Source organism: Pituophis catenifer, unplaced genomic scaffold, assembly GCF_029215685.1.
Source record: "Pituophis catenifer annectens isolate HBS135680 unplaced genomic scaffold, rPitCat1.0.hap2 SCAF_1, whole genome shotgun sequence".
In the NCBI taxonomy this organism is placed as follows: Eukaryota; Metazoa; Chordata; class Lepidosauria; order Squamata; family Colubridae; genus Pituophis; species Pituophis catenifer.
In genome coordinates, this window is record NW_027256881.1 from 212360555 (window position 1) to 212380554 (window position 20000).

The following is a 20000-nucleotide window of genomic DNA, read 5'->3' on the forward strand; positions in this document are numbered from 1 at the left end:
CTGCGTGGAGTCCTGATGGTGATGGCGATGGTGATGATGATGATGTTATCTTGCGGAATGGACTCTGCTGGGATAATTTTATGATAAAACACTCTTTCCCCCCACTCCCCAAATGCCACTGGGTCTAGGCAGACATTGACTAGCTACGGGGGTAGCAATCAGTTTCCTCAAAATTTACTGTTCTAAGCCCATTAGAGTTCCAGCGCAGCCAGGCTTTGCGATGAAAATCCAAAACGCCAGTATTTCCACGTCAGAAAAGAAGCACGTATGCAAATGGTTGGAGGGCTTCGACTCTAAGCATTTAGTGTTGGGATATTCAAGCAAAATGATTTATGTAAATATGCTCATAAAAATGCAATTACCCCTTCTCTCTTCCCCCCCCTCTCTCTTTTTAAAAATGATAAATATGAAATAGTAAATTAAAAAAAATGTAGTTCAACCCGTTAGTCATGAGAAGATAATACCAGCGGAGAAACCTGCATCGCACAGGTAAATACAATAGGCTCTGCTGTTGGAATGAGATGCACAAACACACACACATACACACACACATCATTCACCGCATTAGCAGCTAACAATTTTCTGCGCCTTATTCAGGCATTAGCAGATTGAAATATTCCCTTCTGAGGCCCTGAAATGATCTCATTAAACAAACACCAGGTTTTGGTAATTGATGTAATAAGGAGGATGTGGAGTTGCTGGTAAAAGTATTGTCAAAGAGTGCTGCTACTCTTTCAAGATGCTAGACTTTCTCACCGCAGCCATTTCCCTGCACAAGAATACTAGTACGACTTGAAAACTTAAAAGCGGGTAATATGTAAATTTATTTATTTATTTATTTATTTATTTATTTAGCATTCTGAGCTTTCAGCTCACCTACTGTCTATTTCTCTCTTACAATGAAACAATACCTCATTGTGATGTTCTGCACCAGAATCCCCAAATGTTTCTCGCCTTGTTTTGTTAGAAATGAATGGCCTGATCCTTTGGCCTCTTGTGCCAGCAAGAGTCTGTAGAGAATCAAAAGCTTTTTTCATCTGCCAGAGCAACGCTGTGACTTGTGGCTTTGCTTCACTGTTGAGACCGAGCCAAAGGCACAGCCAGCCCAAGATATTTTGGCTGCTTGAGGTGAAGGACAAGACATTGCTTCCCCAGTCCACATGCAGATGTCATTTAGGTTTCAACTGAATTGTGCTTCAACATTTGCATCCAAGCAATATTCGTAGTTGCATCTTGGTACAGTGCAACCAGTGGAACAACTTGCCTCCAGAAGTTGTGAATTCTCCAACACTGGAAGTTTTTAAGAAGAGATTGGACAACCATTTGTTTGAAATGGTATAGGGTTTCCTGCCTGAGCAGGGGGTTGGACTTGAAGACCTGCAAGGTCCCTTCCAACTCTGCTGTTCTGTTCTGTTCTGTTCTGTTCTGTTCTGTTCTGTTCTGTTCTGTTCTATTTTGCAGGCTGCAAAATAGACAGAACTTTCCTCCAATTCTGGACCATTCCCCATCCTTCAGCATTTACTACACAAAGGAGCTATATCCTCAGTTCATGCTACCTCACTTAGTAGGCCTTAGCCAAAGGCAAGCTAAAGTGCAACAGTAGTTAGTTGTGATACAACATAAGCTAGCTTTGAGAGATTGTGACTATACAATTAAATATTACAGATTCCTCCCTGCTCCTGCAGAGTTCACTTTGTTTGAGACCAACTTTCAGAATTCCCAGATATCTGCCTTCGGAATTCTAGGAGTTGTAAGTCCTCTTGATCTATGATCCAATTTCAATGATGCTCATGCAACTCTAATACCTTGATATGCCAACCGTTATGCTATCGGTAAAAGGAATAAATGAATCTGTCAATTCCAGTTTCTCTTTTTTGTTTCTCTAGTTGAAATTTATCTGGTCATTATCCTGCATAAGTTTGACAATGTGTTAAAGAGAGGCTTGCACAAAAATTCATAGGTATTTTTCCTGATGTATACATAAGCTGTCACAGTCATTTTTACGAGCAATTTTCACAAACGCATTACATTTTTATTATTTTTATATTTTATATGCATTTATATTTATTCATCTTATACTGTACTGCAAAACTCAGTAAAATGCAAATCTTTAAGTTAAATTGAATTCCAATTCAACTATTTTAATTTTAAATTAAAATTATTTTTTTTTAATTTTGATTTATATGCCGCCCTTCTCCGGAGACTCAGGGCGGCTTACAATGCGTTAAGCAATAGCCTTCATACTTTTGTATATTTATACAAAGTCAGCTTATTGCCCCCACAACTGGGTCCTCAATTTACCTACCTTAGAAAGGATGGAAGGCTGAGTCAACCTTAAGCCTTGGCGAGATTCGAACCTGCAGTAATTGCAGGCAGCTGGTCTTAATAACCAGCTTAATAACAGGGTGCCTTAGACCACTGTACTACCAAGGCTGATTTTGATTTTGTATCTTCAGAATTAGGATTCATTAATTTCTATATATGACTTTTTTAAAAAAGATTTTTAAAAAATCTATCAAGTTTATATTCTGGCTATATTATAGGGTGATATTTTTTTTCTGACAACAAAGTTTAATATACAACTGTACATTATAGCTGATCAAATGGGTGGTAAAATGTTATAAAATAAATAACTGTATATAGTTTGTGCATGTATGTATATACATAACTTTTCTTCTGTTTAAAAAATATTAATAGACAGAACAAGAAACCTAAATCTATTTATGCAGTTTTATAGATGGCATCTAAGGATGAGAGTTAATGAATTCTTCAAGAACTCATAAGTAACTTGAGGTAGTGTGACATGTTTTTTGTATCAAAGTCTAAGTCTTTTATTCTTGGATGTCAGTAATACTTTACACATACACGCTTGCATAACTCAGGCAAAAAGCTGTACTTTTATTCTTAACAATTGTCAAAAAACAGAAGTCGACAATATTACGCCAAGATTAATATAGAACTTCTGTGGGCAAGAAAGGGAGGCAGGTGAAATCACAGTAGAGAAATATCTGTATGATGATGAAGTATATAGAACTTTGTCCTATTAGAGCCATATTCCAACATCATAAATTAATTGAAATCAGGATTATGGGCAAAGACTTAATATGTTTATAGCAAAGAGTCAAACAAAAGCACAGGCTTCCTAGGTAACTGAATAAAGGATAACAAACAAATAATATCTTAACTTATTTGAGATAATGTTTTTTTTTCCTTTTGTCAGACCATGTTAGAAAAATTTTAAGCAACTTGTCACAAACAAGTTGAAGTGCACTATATTATAGAGAAGCATTTTTTGTATTTTGTTGCCAGGATTAAGTTTGACACATATATCCCAAATAGTTTTTAGACGATCCTGTTTGTTGAGATAAACTACTAAACAATTGTCTTCTTCCACCATCTTATTCAAATGCCAAACCTTTGTATTTAATTTGCATTGTGTAATTTGCCAAATTAAAAAAAAAAAGTACAATGGTAGATGAAAAGTCAAAATTAATCTATTCACTTTTGTAGTTGTTACAATCTGATCTGGCACACCGATAGATAGCTATGTGGGTAATTGGTAATAAAAACTTCATACTGATATAACAGTGTTAAGGACAAACGTCTTCTTTTAAATTGGAACTTTAAAAATAAAAGGGTGGAAGATACCTCTTTGCCTGTTTTTTCCCTACCTCTTTAATATTTTAAAAGCAAGATTTTGTTTGTAAAAGACATTTTCTTTGAACAATTAGTATGTTTAGATGATTAAGCATTATTTTTTTTCCCTTAGTCTGTAATCTGGCATATCCCATATTATTGACAAGCAGGGAGCTGAGATCCCAACATTGCCGAAATGAAGACTAGTTGGGTCCTTGGTAATTGCTGTATACTATTTCTAGTATTTCTCTATTTGATTTTATAATGGAAAGTCTTAATAAGAAAATGGAAACTATAATTTGATAAAACTAGAGTTATGGAGACAAATAGGGCTTTACAAACCTGGATGTTTTAGCAGAACAATTGAGTTGGCAGGAATGGCTGCTGCCTGGATCCAATTAGCTTTCCTTGATGGTGTGAATTAAGGAAAATTTAGTGGATGATGGTGGGAAACAGGGAAAGAGAGATGGCTGGAAAGGGCTGGTCAGCACTGATACATTTATCATAGCACAAAAACAGGCACTAAGCACCAGATCCATAGAGGCAAAGGTGTCCGACACTAGACAGGGCCCATGGTGCATACTAGGCAGAGAAGTCTCAGCAACAGTGCAATGCATAGTGTCAGAGTGTAAAATGGAGACAGAAACAGCATACGTGGAATAGCATAACCAAGTAATTGGCATTGTGTACAGGAACATATGCACAGCATATGGATTAGACCTTTCCAAGTCCAGATGGGAGATTCCACAGAAGATCTGAAAAATAATAAGCCTAAGATCTTGTGGGACTTCCAGATCCAGATGGACAGGCAGATATTGGCCAATCAACCAGACACTATGGTAGTAGACAAGGACCAGAAGACAACGATAGATGCAGTGGTGCCAAGTGACATCAAAATCAGGAAGAATGAGTATGAGAAGCTGAAAAAGTAACAGGGCCTGAAGGAAGAACTAGAGAGGATGTGGAAAGTAAAGGCCAAAATGATCCCGGTGGTGGTAGAAGAATTTGGGGCTGTGACTCCTAAACTAGGAGAATGAATAGAATAGAATAACAGAGTTGGAAAGGACCTTGGAGATCTTCTAGTCCAACCCTCTGCTTAGACAGGAAACCCTATACCATTTCAGACAAATGGTTATCCAACATCTTCTTAAAAACTTCCAGTGTTGGAGCATTCACAACTTCTGGAGGCAAGTTGTTCCACTGATTAATTGTTCTGTCAGGAAATTTCTCCTTAGTTCTAGGTTGCTTCTCTCCTTGATTAGTTTCCATCCATTGCTTCTTGTCCTGCTCTCAGGTGCTTTGGAGAATAGCTTGACTCCCTCTTCTTTGTGGCAGCCCCTCAGATATTGGGACACTGCTATCGTCACCTCTAGTCCTTCTTTTTATTAATCTAGACATACCCAATTCCAGCAACTGTTCTTTATATGTTTGAGCCTCTAGTCCCCTAATCATCCTTGTTGCTCTTCTCTGCACTTTTTCTAGAGTCTCAACATCTTTTTTACATCGTGGCAACCAAAACTGGATGCAGTATTCCAAGAGTGGCTTTTACCAAGGCATTATAAAGTAGTATTAACACTTCACATGATCTTCATTCTATCCCTCTGTTTATGCAGCTGCAGCACACTGCTGGCTCATAGTTAAATGGTTGTCTACTAGGACTCCAAGATCTCACAGTTACTACTATTGAGCAAGGTACCACATATACTGAACCTGTGCAATTTTTTTCTTGCCTAAATGTAGAACCTTGTGTTTTTCACCATTGAATTTCATTTTGTTAGATAGTGCCCAATGTTCAATGTCTGTCAAGATCCTTCTATATCTGAAAGACTATCCTCTGGAGTATTGGCTATTCCTGCTAGCTTGGTGTTGTCTGCAAATTTGATGAGTTCCCCATCTATCCCCTCGTCCAAATCATTGATGAAGATGTTGAAGAGAATGGCTCCAATAGACCCCAGGAAGAATATCAGAGAACTCTGTCCCGAAGAGTATAATGCTGGGATACCTCACAGATACTTGCTGAGATACCTCACAGAACCTCCAACTCCCAAGACTCTGGTAGAGGACCCAAGGCTGAAGATGACATGTACCACCTACATGGATGAGAAGGGACTTTTATTTTATTTTAGTGTACTTCCTTATTTGTAGTGAAAGCTATAGGCTACATCAAAGTTTTAGCTCCCATTGGTATATTGTTTCTCTCATTTCATCTCTGTTCATTCTGCATCTACTGCAAAGGAACGAACATATATTATCAGAATATAAAGAATGTATATACCTTCTATCCTATTCCATTTGCATAAGGCTTGGAGGGATTATCCATTGCTGCTTTGAAAATATATCCATTAAAAAAAAACTAAAACCATTGCAATTCTGGCTTTATTTATGCTTTCAAAGGAGAAGTACCATTAATTAAATAAATACCTATTTCTTTCCTTTGATTCATCCTAGTTTTTCTTTCTGATCTTAATCATCTCTATCACATCCTGCCTTTTCCACAGCCCTTCAAGCAATCCTTCACCATTCTGCTCCTCAGATACTGGGTGGAAGTGGCTACTAATGTGATAAGAAAGGGCATTATTGCCTCTAGTGAACGTTTTAACTTCCTTTTAATTTCAACCAGTTGTGTCCTTTGGCAATTATCGTCACCACTTGGCTTTTTCCTTTTCCAGTAATAAATACTTTTTGGTTTTTTTGGCTATTCTACCTTTGTGTAAAACAGAATGAGGAATCTGAGTGCTATGTTCACTCTTTTATCATCAAAGATTTCATTTTTAGTTCTAATATAGGAAAGAATAAATCATCTGATTTTGATGTCTCAGATTAAATTCCTTTGATATTTTCTTCACTTAATGTGATGCTCTACACTGGCCTTAAATCTTTGTAAAGGATATGAGAAATAGGCATTTTTCTTTCGTTGTTTATGTTTGCTCATAGTTGAGGAATGGCTCCTACTGTTCCTTCACAGAAAGATTATTTTATAATTCAAGCTGTATGTTATGAAAGGATGTCTTTAAAGCAGTGGCCCCAACCTTATGGGCACCGGGAACCAGTTCTGTGGAAAGAGGTTTTTCCACGGACGAGAGGAGGCGTGGTTTTGTGTGCTGCCTGCAACTCATGGATGGGGCTTTGCTTGTTTTCATGGCCCAGTTTCGGGCATGCTGTAGATTGGTGCCAGTCCACAGACCATGGGTTGGGGACAGTGGTGGGTTTCAAAAAATTTTTACTACCGGTTCTGTGGGTGTGACTTGGTGGGCGTGGCATGGCTTGGTGGGCGTGGCTTGGTGGGTATGGCAGGGGAAGGATACTGCAAAATCTCCATTTCCTCCCAGTCAGTTGGGACTTGGGAGGCAGAGAATAGATGGGGGCGGGGCCAGTCAGAATTTTTACTACCGGTTCTCTGAACTACTCAAAATTTCCACTACCGGTTCTCCAGAACTGGTCAGAACCTGCTGAAACCCACCTCTGGTTGGGGACCCCTACTTTAAAGAACTGGATCGGTTTAGAAGGTTGTGACAAGCGTGTTAGAGTAGGAAGACTTTAGATGCAATAGTTGCCTTGCACCGGAAGATATTCTGTTTTAATCTTTCAGTTGTCAGGCCAGGCCCACATGGGAAGATCCAATTAAATTGATTTATTGTTAATTGTGCCTATGCACAGGGATCTTCTCAACTAACAGCACCTGTTTGGATTTAGATAAGGATCAAGGAAATTCAAGGAAGGTTGGATTTAGTTCACTTGTGACCACATAGGGATTCTAGGCTGATCCCTCTTTTAGTTCCACCTCCAGGTTCTGCCATTCCTTCTCCTACATAAACTCTGTTATTAATATTACTGATTCTGACCTAGTTTAGAGTTGTTAAATTATCATTTTGCTGCAGTTGTATATGAACTTTCTTGGACTGCCAATGTTGTTCTGTTTCGGATTAGGTGGCACAGTACTGGACTGTGGACTATAATTCCCGTTATAAACTGTGGAGGCTTGGGCAACCTTTTGAATGGGTTGGAGAGGTTACTGGTATATGTTACTAGGATAGTAAGTGTTAGTACTATCCAGTGTGCTTGGAACACCATATCTGAAGTGCTGCACCATTTCCTAATCTGTTCTTATTTGAAGAGAATGAGGATCTTCACGCTGCATTCCTTCACTTCCCCTGACCATGGTAAAAAAAAAATATTTCCCTCTTTCTACAGTGTCTTTTCTCATTAATGTAGATATATTCCTGGGATGAGAAATGATGTTTCTTCTAATTATGGTTACATATAGTTAATTTCCTTTTTAAAAGCTTGGTGTGAAAGACAGTTACTTTTATAAAGCTCAGGGAAAAAAAGTGATATAGCTGATGTTCCTGTTGCCGTAGCAACAGATTTATTTATTAGGGTCTGAAATGACATGAGTTAATATACCACATACCTGCTGATCGGCAAACTCTCCTTATTTCAGCTTCAGTTGACAATTAAGTCCTGGACAGCTACAGCCAGGGGTTAATGTTACTCATTAGGAGAACTAGGTCATTACTGGGAAATCAAGGCACTTACAGTAGCATGAATAAAATACAAAATTCAACACCTCCACGAGTGAAGGGTTTTTATGTTAATTAACCTTATTTTCCTTGCATGGAAAAAATATTTCATATGTGCATATGACAGAGGATCAATTAATTGAAAAGTAAGCATTTGCTGCTTCCCCTTCTCTTGGTTGTTTTCATTTCCTTTGGAAGAGTTTCATTATTTTAGGGAACATTCTTATGTCTATATGATGAGTAAAAGAGGATATTAAAATTAAGAAGGGAATCATCATGGAAATCAGCTTTACCACAAGGGAACGAGAAAATAAAAGCTGTGGAAATGAAAATAAATAAGCTTTGCTAATACCTCACCTAAGGAACAGCATATAAGCTCAACAGAGCTTGGAAACCTTCAGGGGTATTCTGTCTGTTAAACAGTTACATACTTATCTGACCTTCAGAAAGTCTAAATTTGAATGGCTAAATATATGTTTGGGATGGTAACTATCTTGTTCTCAGAAAAGTATTCAGCAAGTTTAGTAATATCATACTTTTTTTTTATTGTGTTTGATTTTAGGAGATATTACACATACTATATATGCCATATGTTTTATTTGGTTATCTGGAAAAGAATTCTGACTTATAAGTGGCAAAATGAAACTCTGTTATGTTTACTTTTTTTACAGCATTTTCTGTTCTGACACACAATAATTATATTCTTATATTTTTTACATTCTTTATATTTCAGAATTTTTTGCTCAAGGACTTTAAGTGTTTTCACATCATATTTTCTGAAGTCTGAATATTTCTAGACTCCCTTTACTTTGTACAAGTCAAAGTAATACACATAATTCTCCCATCTCCTATTTTCCACAAAACAACCACCCTGTGTGGACTGGCCCAAAGTCATCCAACCAGCTTTCACACCCAAGGAAGGACTAGAGTTCGTGGTTTCCAGGTTTCTTCTAGTCCATACATCTACTACTGGTTTTTTTTTCTGATTTATGCATAAAACATTTATAGGTACAAGTGAGAGACCTATAAAATGGTTCCAGAACTCTAGAAAAACTTATTTACCTCTGTAACAATTCAAAAAAACAGATCCTAATTATATTCTTTTTCTTCAGATATGGGTTGCAGGATCAATGCTGAATCTGATTATTCTCAGTTTCTTCTTGAATATCATTATACTCTTCTCCCTCCTTGCTTCCCTCCCTCCCATCCATCCATCACATTTTTGCCTGAAAACTGTGATATATTTCCTGAAAAGTAAGATCTGTCTTGAATCACATGAAATACCTATTGTGTTCTTCCTGGCAAAGTAGTTATAGGTGTTCTCTGAAGTGTCTGTCTGTCTGTCTGTCTGTCTCTCTCTCTCTCTCTCTCTCTCTCTCTCTCTCTCTCTCTCTCTCTCTCTCTCTGTGTGTGTGTGTGTGTGTGTGTGTGTGTGTATTCACTCTATTCCTCACTTTCATGTATAGCTATAGCACTTAGACTTATATGCCACTCCATAGTGCTTTACAGCACTTTCTGGGTAGTTTACAGAGTCAGCATATTTCCCCCAACAATCTGGGTACTTGTTTTACTGACCTCGGAAGGATGGAAGTCTGAGTCAACCTTGTGCCAATCAGGATTGAACTCCTGGCTGTGGGCAGAGTTAGCCTACAATGCACTGCACCACCATGGTATAATTAGCAGTACAAAGCAATGTTTTTTTTCAAGTGTTGCAGTAGCCATGATGCCAAAAGTTGGGAGGGTGCATGGTGAGGATCTTCCTTATGAATTTGGCTGTTACCAGAAATGTTCTTCTACAGTTGACTGGATATGAGCACCTGTTCCTGAGGCTAGAATTCAGGGACAAGGAATGGATTCTGCCGATGTACCACCAATTTAACTGATCAGCAACATCTCTTTATGAGTTGGAGCTCGAGCACCTCAGTGGACTGCTTATGAAAATGATCTATCAATGTAGCACTTTAAAACCATTACTAAAATCAAATTAGTAATTAGCAAACACAGCCAATATGATAAGACTCATCAATCAGAATAAACAATAAGAGTTCCTATCTAATCTGAAAAAGCATTTCTTTATTATCCCAAGTAAGGTAAGATCTAATATTTTAAAGCCTTATACTAAGAGAAACCCAGACTTGAGATGAGGTACTCTCCTCAAATTCTTCTTCCTTAATTTGTATATATTTAGTATGATCACAACAGTGTGTCTGGCTCTAGTTTCTGTATTATGATGCAAATTCTGCTGACTTCAGGAATATTCATGGGAAGATTTTATGTTTAAAGCTTTTTCCTGAATGTCCCAAAGGTACTTTTTCAAGAGGCAACTGGAGTTTCTTTGTTTTTCCTTGAAAACATTTCGCTTCTCAGAACTGGAGAAGCTTCTTGGATGATAAATGAAATATCTTCAAGGAAAAACAAAGAAACTTAAATTGCCTCTTGAAAAAGTACCTTTGGGACAGCCAAGACCTGGATGACTGAGAATCTCCATAGACTTTTTCTGAGTGTAGTAAAAGAATTTGACCTTTTTCTGGTCATCTCTAAACCAATGTAAACTAATTATTTTCCAGCCACCTTCCCCAACATCCATATCTCTCTACTGTCTCCATTTTGAGGAAGGCCAAAATAAACTAAAGGACTGCAGAGAATTGAAAATAGTCTAGCACTGATAAACAGAAAACTGTTGAGAGTGCATCAGTGTAGAAAAGAAGATTTAATCTAATAAAACCGGTGGCTTTTATTATCTGTGGTTCTGTTACCTGTAGTCTCACACCATTGGTAGATACTGGCCTCATTTTCTGCAGTAAGGGTTATGTGCATCTGCATTTTTGGGGTGCACAGTTCTGTTTCAAGGAAAACATAGGGGATGTTCTGTAAGTATTTTATTCAAGGCACAAAATGGTAAGTAGGAGTTCAAGTATGCATGAAGTATGTTTTTCCCCCCAAGATCTTGTTATCTGTGGTTTCATTAGTTGGCAGTTGTTGGGCTGGAACAAAACCCTTGCATATAACAAAGGCCACCTGTATTCATACTTAACTACATTTGAAACTTACTTGAAAACATACTGCACAGAATTGCAGTAACCAAGCTCAGTTACTGATTAAAACATCTATTCTTGAACATCACCAATCCTGGTCCATAAATAGCAGCCACTTTTTGCATTGCTTTACAGGTTTTACCTTTTATTGATTTTTATTATAAAGTCTTTAATTATTGTAAATCACCCAGAGTCTTTAAGAATCGGGCAGCAAACAAACAAAATTTAATAAATTATTATGTCTGGGGTAATCTATGGTTAGATTCACAATCTAGGAGTGGTGGAAACTTAATAATTCAAGCCCTAACCAAAAGCCTAAGAATTACTAAGGTAGTATCTAATAATATAGGCAGTTCCAAGCAGGGTGGGTTTTTTGTAATATTAGGGTTGTGAGGTCTGGTAAATTCAGTATTTCCAGATATTAAGGGAGTCCTTTAGTATGCTCCAAGAGCCCCAGTCATGATTGCTACATGATCTGATATTGCTGCGATATCATATTTTTTTTCCATAAGCATTCAACATCAGATTATCCCAAAGGTGTTTTTTCCAAAAGGCAACTGGACTTTGTTTTTCTTTAAAAAAAGTTGCATTTCTCATCAAGAAGCTTCTTCAGTTCTAACTTGATCTGCAAGTCCCAATATTTCATAATTTAAGTCCCAGAAAATTTGAACCCACTCATTTTCTAAAAACTTTCAACTTGATGGTCCCAGTACTTTTTACTGCATTCAAATCCAAAGTTCTGGCAAAGTTTCCAATTAATAATTCTGGCAGCTTAATCATGACACTGCTTGAGGTCAGTTTATGAACTTTTGCTGATGAAATGGTCAATTGCTTCATTCTTTTCACTACAAGGCAGAATTTGCAATTGTTTATTAGAAGCTGAATTTTCACCTTTGTGCAATTAGTTGGCTTGTTCTTGAGCTGCTAAAGTAAAGCCTTCGGTTTCTTTTTTTTTAACACTCCTGACCTTACTGAAGACGGTGCTGGTTTTTTAATCTTATTTTCCATTTATATTCTTCAAATGTTAATAGAATAACAGAGTTGGAAGGAACCTTGGAGATCTTCAAATCCAGCCCCCTGCTCAAGCAGGAAACCATGTACCATTTCAGACAAACGGTTGTCCAAACTTTTCTTTAAAACCTCCAGTGATGGAGCACCCACAACCAAGCTGTTTCACTGATTAATTATACTCACTGTCAGGAAATTTCTCCTTATTTCTAGATTGGTTATTTCCTTGATTAGTTTCCGTCCATTGCTTCTTGTTCTGCCTTCAGGTGCTTTGGAGAATAGGCTTCCTGATGCCCACGCAGAGTTTGCAGCAGATTTTTTTTCTTTGCACCCTGATAGAGAAACATCTGTCACTGCCTAAGATTGAATTCTCAATCTCCCAAGGGTGAGACGAGCGTCTTCACCTCTAGTCCCCTGTACCACTTGTATTTGTGTGTGTGTGTGTGTGTGTGCATGTAAACCTTGGAAACAAAAGCTCTTTGAACATGCATTGGCTTGTTCTTCCAATTACAAATTGATTTTCAATTTTTTTTCTTTCCTGTATTTAGCCTTTACCTTTGTGGTTTTCAAGTGCTTTCCTTGATTGACTTCCTTCCTCAAAAGTTCTTGGCTTGTCTTAATGTAGTCATTCAGGCCAAGACATTACAGGTAGCCCTGGGCTAAGCAATGTGGTTGTAAAGTAGGATGTCAGGTGATAGCAGCACTTAGCAATAACAATTCTGTCACTCCCAGTTGCCTTCATTAACCAAATCCTCCCCCACCCCCCACCCACCCCACAGTCATTAGGAAAGGAGCCATTCTGACCAAACCTTTCGAGCCCCATGCCTTGGTCAAAGTAAGAGACTATTTATATGTCTAATTTATGTAGCTGCCCATCCCATCCTATTTTGGGCTTTAAATTATAGAGTATACATGCTCAATATATAGTGCAAATGTATTTGCTTCTATTCAGACCATCCACAAATTATATAAGTTGATATTTAACTTTAAGATATGAAGCAGAAGTGTCTTTCTTTAGTTTTTATTCTTTGGTAATCTGGGGAAGCAAGAAACTATGTAAGAAATGAAAAGCTCAGGCACCATTATTATTATTAGTGATATCATTATTATGATTATTATCCTTTATTATAATGTTATTATTACTTTGTTGTTTGGCACGTACACTAGGAGCTTATGTATCGGACGCAAATTCCTTGTGTGTCCAATCACACTTGGCCAATAAAGACCTATTCTATTCTATTCTATTCTATTCTATTCTATTCTATTCTATTCTATTCTATTCTATTCTATTCTATTCTATTCTATTCCATTCCATTCCATTCCATTCCATTCCACTCCACTCCACTCCACCCCACCCCACCCCACCCCACCCCACCCCATCCCATCCCATCCCATCCCATCCCATCCCATCCCATCCCATCCCATCCCATCCCATTCCATTCTCAGCCACTATTAGTGTGGTGATAGATTTTCTAAATGTTGTCTTGTTTTAATCGTAAGCACATATCTGAAAGTGAGGTTTGGCTGCTTTATTTTCTGATCCTTGGGGGAAAAGTGAGTTTCTCTCTCATTGCACATTCATAAAGCAGTATTAAAATGTCCTTTTTCCTCTTCTCTCTCCATTCTGAGTCCCCTGTATAACTGAAATAAGAGAAAGCTCCGTTGTTAAATGTTTTAAGAAGATTAAGATTGACCTTTTTAATATTGCTTTTAGCTTAGCTTATTTATAACTCTTTAACACGCTCTGTGCCTTCAGAGGGTTACACACGTGTCAGTTGTGTATAAAATTATTTTGTATCATGATATATCTTAGGAGACATCATCCAGTGGAAAACGTGAATTGGGAGATTGTTACTTTCCCATGACCACTAAAAGGCAGTAGTTTTATATATGCTTACTTCCAGTTTATTTCTGAAATTCACAGGACTTACTTGAAAATAGGCATGGCTAGGATTGGACTCTAACTGTCCAAATTCTTATTGCATAATTTATTTTCTATATGCTTTTTTTGTAAATAAGCACTTTATCATCCATATAAGTTAAAAATTACTCTAACTTTCAATAATAAAATCACTTTTTAAATGTTAGAACAGGGGTCTCCAAACTTGGCAACTTTAAAACTTGTGGACCTCATTTCATTACTTTTAATTTTTTTGGCATACAATTTTTATACCTTTTTTGTATTCTCCATAATATTATGTATTTACAATGTTATACAAAGTGTGTAATGTATTCTTAGCTGGACAATGAACAATAGAAAAATGTCCATTTTGCTCGGGTTTAAAACTTGACATTACTTCTAAAAGCACTTTGACATTGAAAGATGGGCTGCCTGATTATCTGACTTACAGACATGAATGGTTCCAATCCAGTTTGTATCTGGAATTATGGTTTTAATTTGGAACATAAGCATTTCCAGAGGAGACTCCAAAACTACTTATTTGGAGTGATTCTGAACCTGTTATGGAAATACATAAAAGGTTTAGTGAATTGCCTTCCACTCTAAACCAAAAAGATGTCTGCCATCTGTTAGAGTATTCTGTTCCATGGAGCTTCAGGCACAAGGTACCAACCCTTAACAGCTGTCCAGGCACTGTCCATTTTCAAGGTTGGTTTACTACTATATGGAGTCTGGTAAGATTTTTAACCAATTTTTATAATGCAGTTATTTTATAATTGTCTTATTTATGTTGTGGGCCATATCAAGGTTTGGATGGAGACAGCATATGAATTATGAATATGAAAATAAAGTAAGTAAACAATTCAAAATTCAAGGTGTGTTCTATTTCATTTCAAGGGAACATGATAAAGATCCTGAAAGCTTCTTTAAAGTGCTGATGAAATTGAAAAAGATGGAACTGAATTTTCATGTCTCTGTCCTTGGAGAAGCCTTCACTGATGTTCCAGGTATTGTTGGGTTTAGTTTGTTATCTATCTATCTATCTATCTATCTATCTATCTATCTATCTATCTTTACATAGATATTTTTATATAGTTTTGCATTTACAAATATTACAATTCACTAATTTTCTTTCAATCAAAGTGAACAGTTGGGATAAGATATGAACAAAAAATAAAACATAATTATGAACTATAGTTTTAACTGAAAATTTAAGACTGCTATATTGTCAATCTCAATTTGGAAAGAAGGCCCACTGAACTCAGTATGATTTAACTCCTGACTATTTGTCCAAATATCTCAATCTTTTATGTTTTAAATGAGTTCCACATTTGTGATGGGATTTTATATGTTTAGATCAATGCACAAACATTCAGAACAGAAAAAGAGTATAAACCCTGTTTTAAGGTAGGATATGCTTCAATAAAAAACAATGTAAAAAATTAAATTTCAGGGAAGAGAAGTATAAAAGAATGAATAATACACATAGGTATATAATAAGACATCCAACAATTCATTTAACAAAGCATTCAGTTTTGGTCGCCACAATGTAAAAAGGATGTGGAGACTCTAGAAAGAGTGCAGAGAAGAGCAACAAAGATGATTAGGGGACTGGAGGCTAAAACATATGAAGAATGGTTGCAGGAACTGGGTATGTCTAGTTTAATGAAAAGAAGGACTAGAGGAGACATGATAGCAATGTTCCAATATCTCAGGGGCTGCCACAAACAAGGGGGAGAGAAGTTATTCTCCAAAGCACCTGAGGGTAGGACAAGAAGCAATGGGTGGAAACTAATCAAGGAGAGAAGCAACTTAGAACTAAGGAGAAATTTCCTGACAGTTAGAACAATTAATTAGTGGAACAACTTGCCTCCAGAAGTTGTGAATGCTCCAACACTGGAAGTTTTTAAGAAGATGTTGGATAACCATTTGTCTGAAGTGGTGTAGGGTTTCCTGCCTAAGCAGGGGTTTGGACTAGAAGACCTCCAAGGTCCCTTCCAACTCTGTTATTATATTATTTACAGAGAAAATGCAAATGTGCATCACAAGTCTTTTAAAGATTGCAGTATGTAGCAATAGCAATAGCAATAGCACTTAGACTTATATACTGCTTCATAGTGCTTTTACAGCCCTCTCTAAGCGGTTTACAGAGTCAGCATATTGCCCCCAACAATCTGGGTCCTCATTTTACTGACCTCAGAAGGATGGAAGGCTGAGTCAATCTTGAGCCAGTGATATTTGGACTGCTGAACTGCAGCTAACAGTCAGCTGAAGTAGCCTGCAGTGCTGCACCCTAACCACTGTGCCATCTCGGCTCTTAATGTACCATTAAGAACAATATAACTCTTACTACAATTTATTAGAAAACAGTAAACTGACAGGAAAAGTTCCTATACAACCAAATTGCAGCAAGTAAAACTAGACAATGTTTGATTTTTACTATTATTGATTGACAGATTTCAGCTGCATCTAAACTTCCTCCAGCCTACCTTGTTAAACTCCTTTTAGGTTTCTAACCATATAGTAGAGTGATGTAAAAATGAAAGAAACCTCGTATCTACTTTATCCACAGTATAGATTAGTGAAGAAGAATAGACTCTTGTAAATGTAAGTGAAATGTGAAGGTAGTCAAATGTAATTGTCCAACAGACACACACACATACATACACACACACACACACAATTAGACAAGTAGAAACAAGAATAATTAATCCAGGAAGAAACTGAGAATGATATTTGAAAATAAAGTAGTGAAACCAGCATGCCACCAATAAAAAACCAAAATAAATAAAATTAAGGGCCTTATTAAAAGAAGAAATAACTCAGATACTGCACAAAGCTCAGATTTGAGCAGCCAAAGAAACCTAACAGGGAACTCAAAACTAGTTTGAAAGTATAAAATGGGACAGGTTAAAGGATTTGAAAGATCTGTTCAAGGGGAAAATAAAGAAGTTGTGGTCTAAAGTGGCAAAAATCTTAACAATTAGTTCCAAATGCTTTTAACTATTTATTTTAATTTGAAAAATTTAAAATTGTTACTCAGAGTTGAAACTTAAAGAGAAATACTGTGATCTATAATAAACCTTAATAGCTGGCGTGTTTGAGAAGGGATTTTTCAATTTACTTTTTTTTCCCCTGTTAACCAGTGCACAGCACTCAAATCTAGGATAAAAAGATTTTGGCAAACACTAACAAGCAAATTCAGGTATGCCAAAAAAAAATTAAGCATGTGAATTTAATTAAATGATGCCTACCCATCCTATTAGATGTGGCAGGAGAGGCGTGTGCCAGGTCCCATCTGCAAGAGAATGTCATCTGTCACGACCCAGGAGGACAATCCCTTCTACCATGGCACCTGCCCTCTGGAACATTATCCCCTCAAAAATTAGATTTGTCCTAACTCTGCCCTGTGAAAACAAGGCACTAAAAACCTGGTTTTGCTATTAATCCTGAGACCAAGATAGCATGAGTAAGCCTGTGACATAGCTTCTTTTGAGTGGTTATGGGTCTTCTCAACTGTTATTTTTATGTTATTGCTCTTATTTTTTAAGTGTAATTATTTTTATTTTATTTAGGATTTATTTTATTTATTTATTTTGTTTTATTTTAGAGCCCTGGTGGCTCAGTGATTAGAATGTGGTATTGCAAGCTAGCTCTGCCCACAGCCAGGAGTTCAATCCTGACAGGGCTCAAGGTTGACTCAGCCTTCCATCCTTCCAAGGTGGGTAAAATGAGGACCCAGATTGTTGGGGGCAATAGACTGACTCTGTAAACTGCTTAGAGAAAGGGCTGTAAAGCCCCACGGAGCGGTATATGAGTCTAAATGATATTGTTATTTTATTTTATTATTTTATTTTATTATTTTATTTTATTTTTGTAATTGTGAGTGGTCCAGTGTCAAAAGATGGGTGGCCTCTACATTTACTAAATACAGAATTTCTGAGTTTATGGCACAGGAAAAATAAATTCCATGTGATATTTTTTGGACATCAGACACCATTCACAGATCAAAGAAGAGGGTTTTTTTTTGGGGGGGGGGAGACTTCTAATGGTTTCAGTACTTATAATCCCAGTTTTGGAATTTTATCCTTTTTTATGTTAGCAAGATTTTTTTTTTTGTTTTTTGTTAACAAAGTTTTTCTTTGTGGATGTATCACCCACAGATGGTCAAAATACTAAACACTCCAGAGAAAGATTTTGTTTGTATAAGCTGTCTTTTTCAGGGGAATAAAAACTAGATTCAAGTATTGCTGAGATAAAGATAATAAAGTTTTGATTCAACAAGTCAAGGTCACTTCTTCTCAGAAAGTCTGTTTCAGCTTTTAGGCCATGAGTAAGTGTCTGCTATGTTTACACTATCATAAAATTGGTTCAGTTTAACGTTCTAACCATTTGTTTATTGCACCAAGGGACATATATTAATGTAGTGAAAATGCACTTTTGTAGCTGGAAAGGTGCTTATGAGATCGAATACTATATTTATATGAGTTTGATGAGAAGACTCTTAACGAATTTCAGATAGCACAATCCTTCATTCCAGCCCTCTGCAAATATAGACACCAGATTACAGTTAGGGTGAACATATTCTGATGACCATCTAATTGCACAATGAAGTGAAACATCTTACATCTCTGCTTCCCAATCCAGAGAATATTTGCTTGCTTTTCCCTCTCCAGGTCTATATCTTTTCAACAGAATACATATTGGTTCATAAAGTATTCGAAAAAGGTATAGTTCACAGGTGGACCATATGTTTTATGTAGAAATGCTCCCTGATACATCTCTTTTTAGCTCCAGTAGGTTTGAGAAAATATCCTTGGAAATCCTAAAAAATTATGAGTAGACCACACTGCACTAGGGTAGACTCACTCAACCAAACCTATACCTATGTCGAATTTGCAATGGCCAGTCCTCCCTGCCATACTTTCATTTTCTATTTGTGTAATAACATTCTATTCACCTGACATACTCTGTTCAAAACGTTGTAAATTTGAACCAGTTCCATAAAACAGCTTAATTTAGAAAAATCACCTGAAAGTTAACTTTTGGGAACACAAATATATGATGGTTAGGGTTAGGGTTAAGGTTGATAATGATGGTTAGGGTTTGATTAAAATAGTGGTTTAAACCTATTTGTTTCAGAGAAATTGTAGAAGTTAGCCAAGGTTGAGGGTTTTCTTGCAAGAGGTATTCAGCAGATTATACTATTTTTTTCTAGTTTCTTCCTTTCCTTTTCCTTGATTGCTGTATACTTTAAAACGAATGTAGTTTTCTATGGTACAGTGAGACGGATATGACAACATAGTGGATATCAAATACTGCCTGTCAACAACAACAAAAAACCTGATTCCACAATGAGATTGTTTAGGCTCAGAAGAGGGAAAAAGTAGACCTTGTCAAAAAAAAAAATAGAAATAATCTAGCAGGAAAAGACATTATGAATAAGTATTAAAGAAAAGCAATAGGGATAGGAGATGTCTTTGCCTTTAATTTCCTCCTTGGTCAGAAGAGGACCCATAATCAAAATATTATAGCATCTTATCATTTGGATATGTGTTTGTGTGTGAGTCCCCTAAAATACAACTTGGTATTCACAACTTGGTACGTTCCCTGGCATCTCCAAGTAGATCTGGAAAAAAACACTTGCAGAATTCATAGCAAATAATTATCAACACTACCAGATACATTGATTATTAGTCTTATTTGCTATAAAGCAGGGTGTTTGGGGAGACAGGGCCAGGCAGTATGTAAATATAATATATAAAATAAACAAAGGCAGCTTCCTGTCTTCCTTTGTATCCATGTACTTTCAGAGAACAAACTTTGTTTCTGTCTGCAGATATGATTATCTTTGTAAGATTTCACATTAACTCCTCCCTAGTGATGGTTTTTCTTTCTTTT

The 20000-nt window shown here is 36.7% G+C and overlaps 1 protein-coding gene across 3 annotated transcripts in view; it reads left to right on the forward strand.

Moving 5' to 3' along the window:
• GTDC1 (glycosyltransferase like domain containing 1) overlaps window positions 1-20000 on the forward strand; it is a 261261-nt gene that overhangs the window by 215213 nt on the left and 26048 nt on the right. For all 3 annotated transcript variants that reach the window (XM_070946153.1, XM_070945985.1, XM_070946067.1), the window contains one exon: window positions 14997-15106. In XM_070946153.1, coding sequence (XP_070802254.1) covers window positions 14997-15106 — 110 coding nt within the window. The remainder of the gene's footprint in view (window positions 1-14996; window positions 15107-20000) is intronic.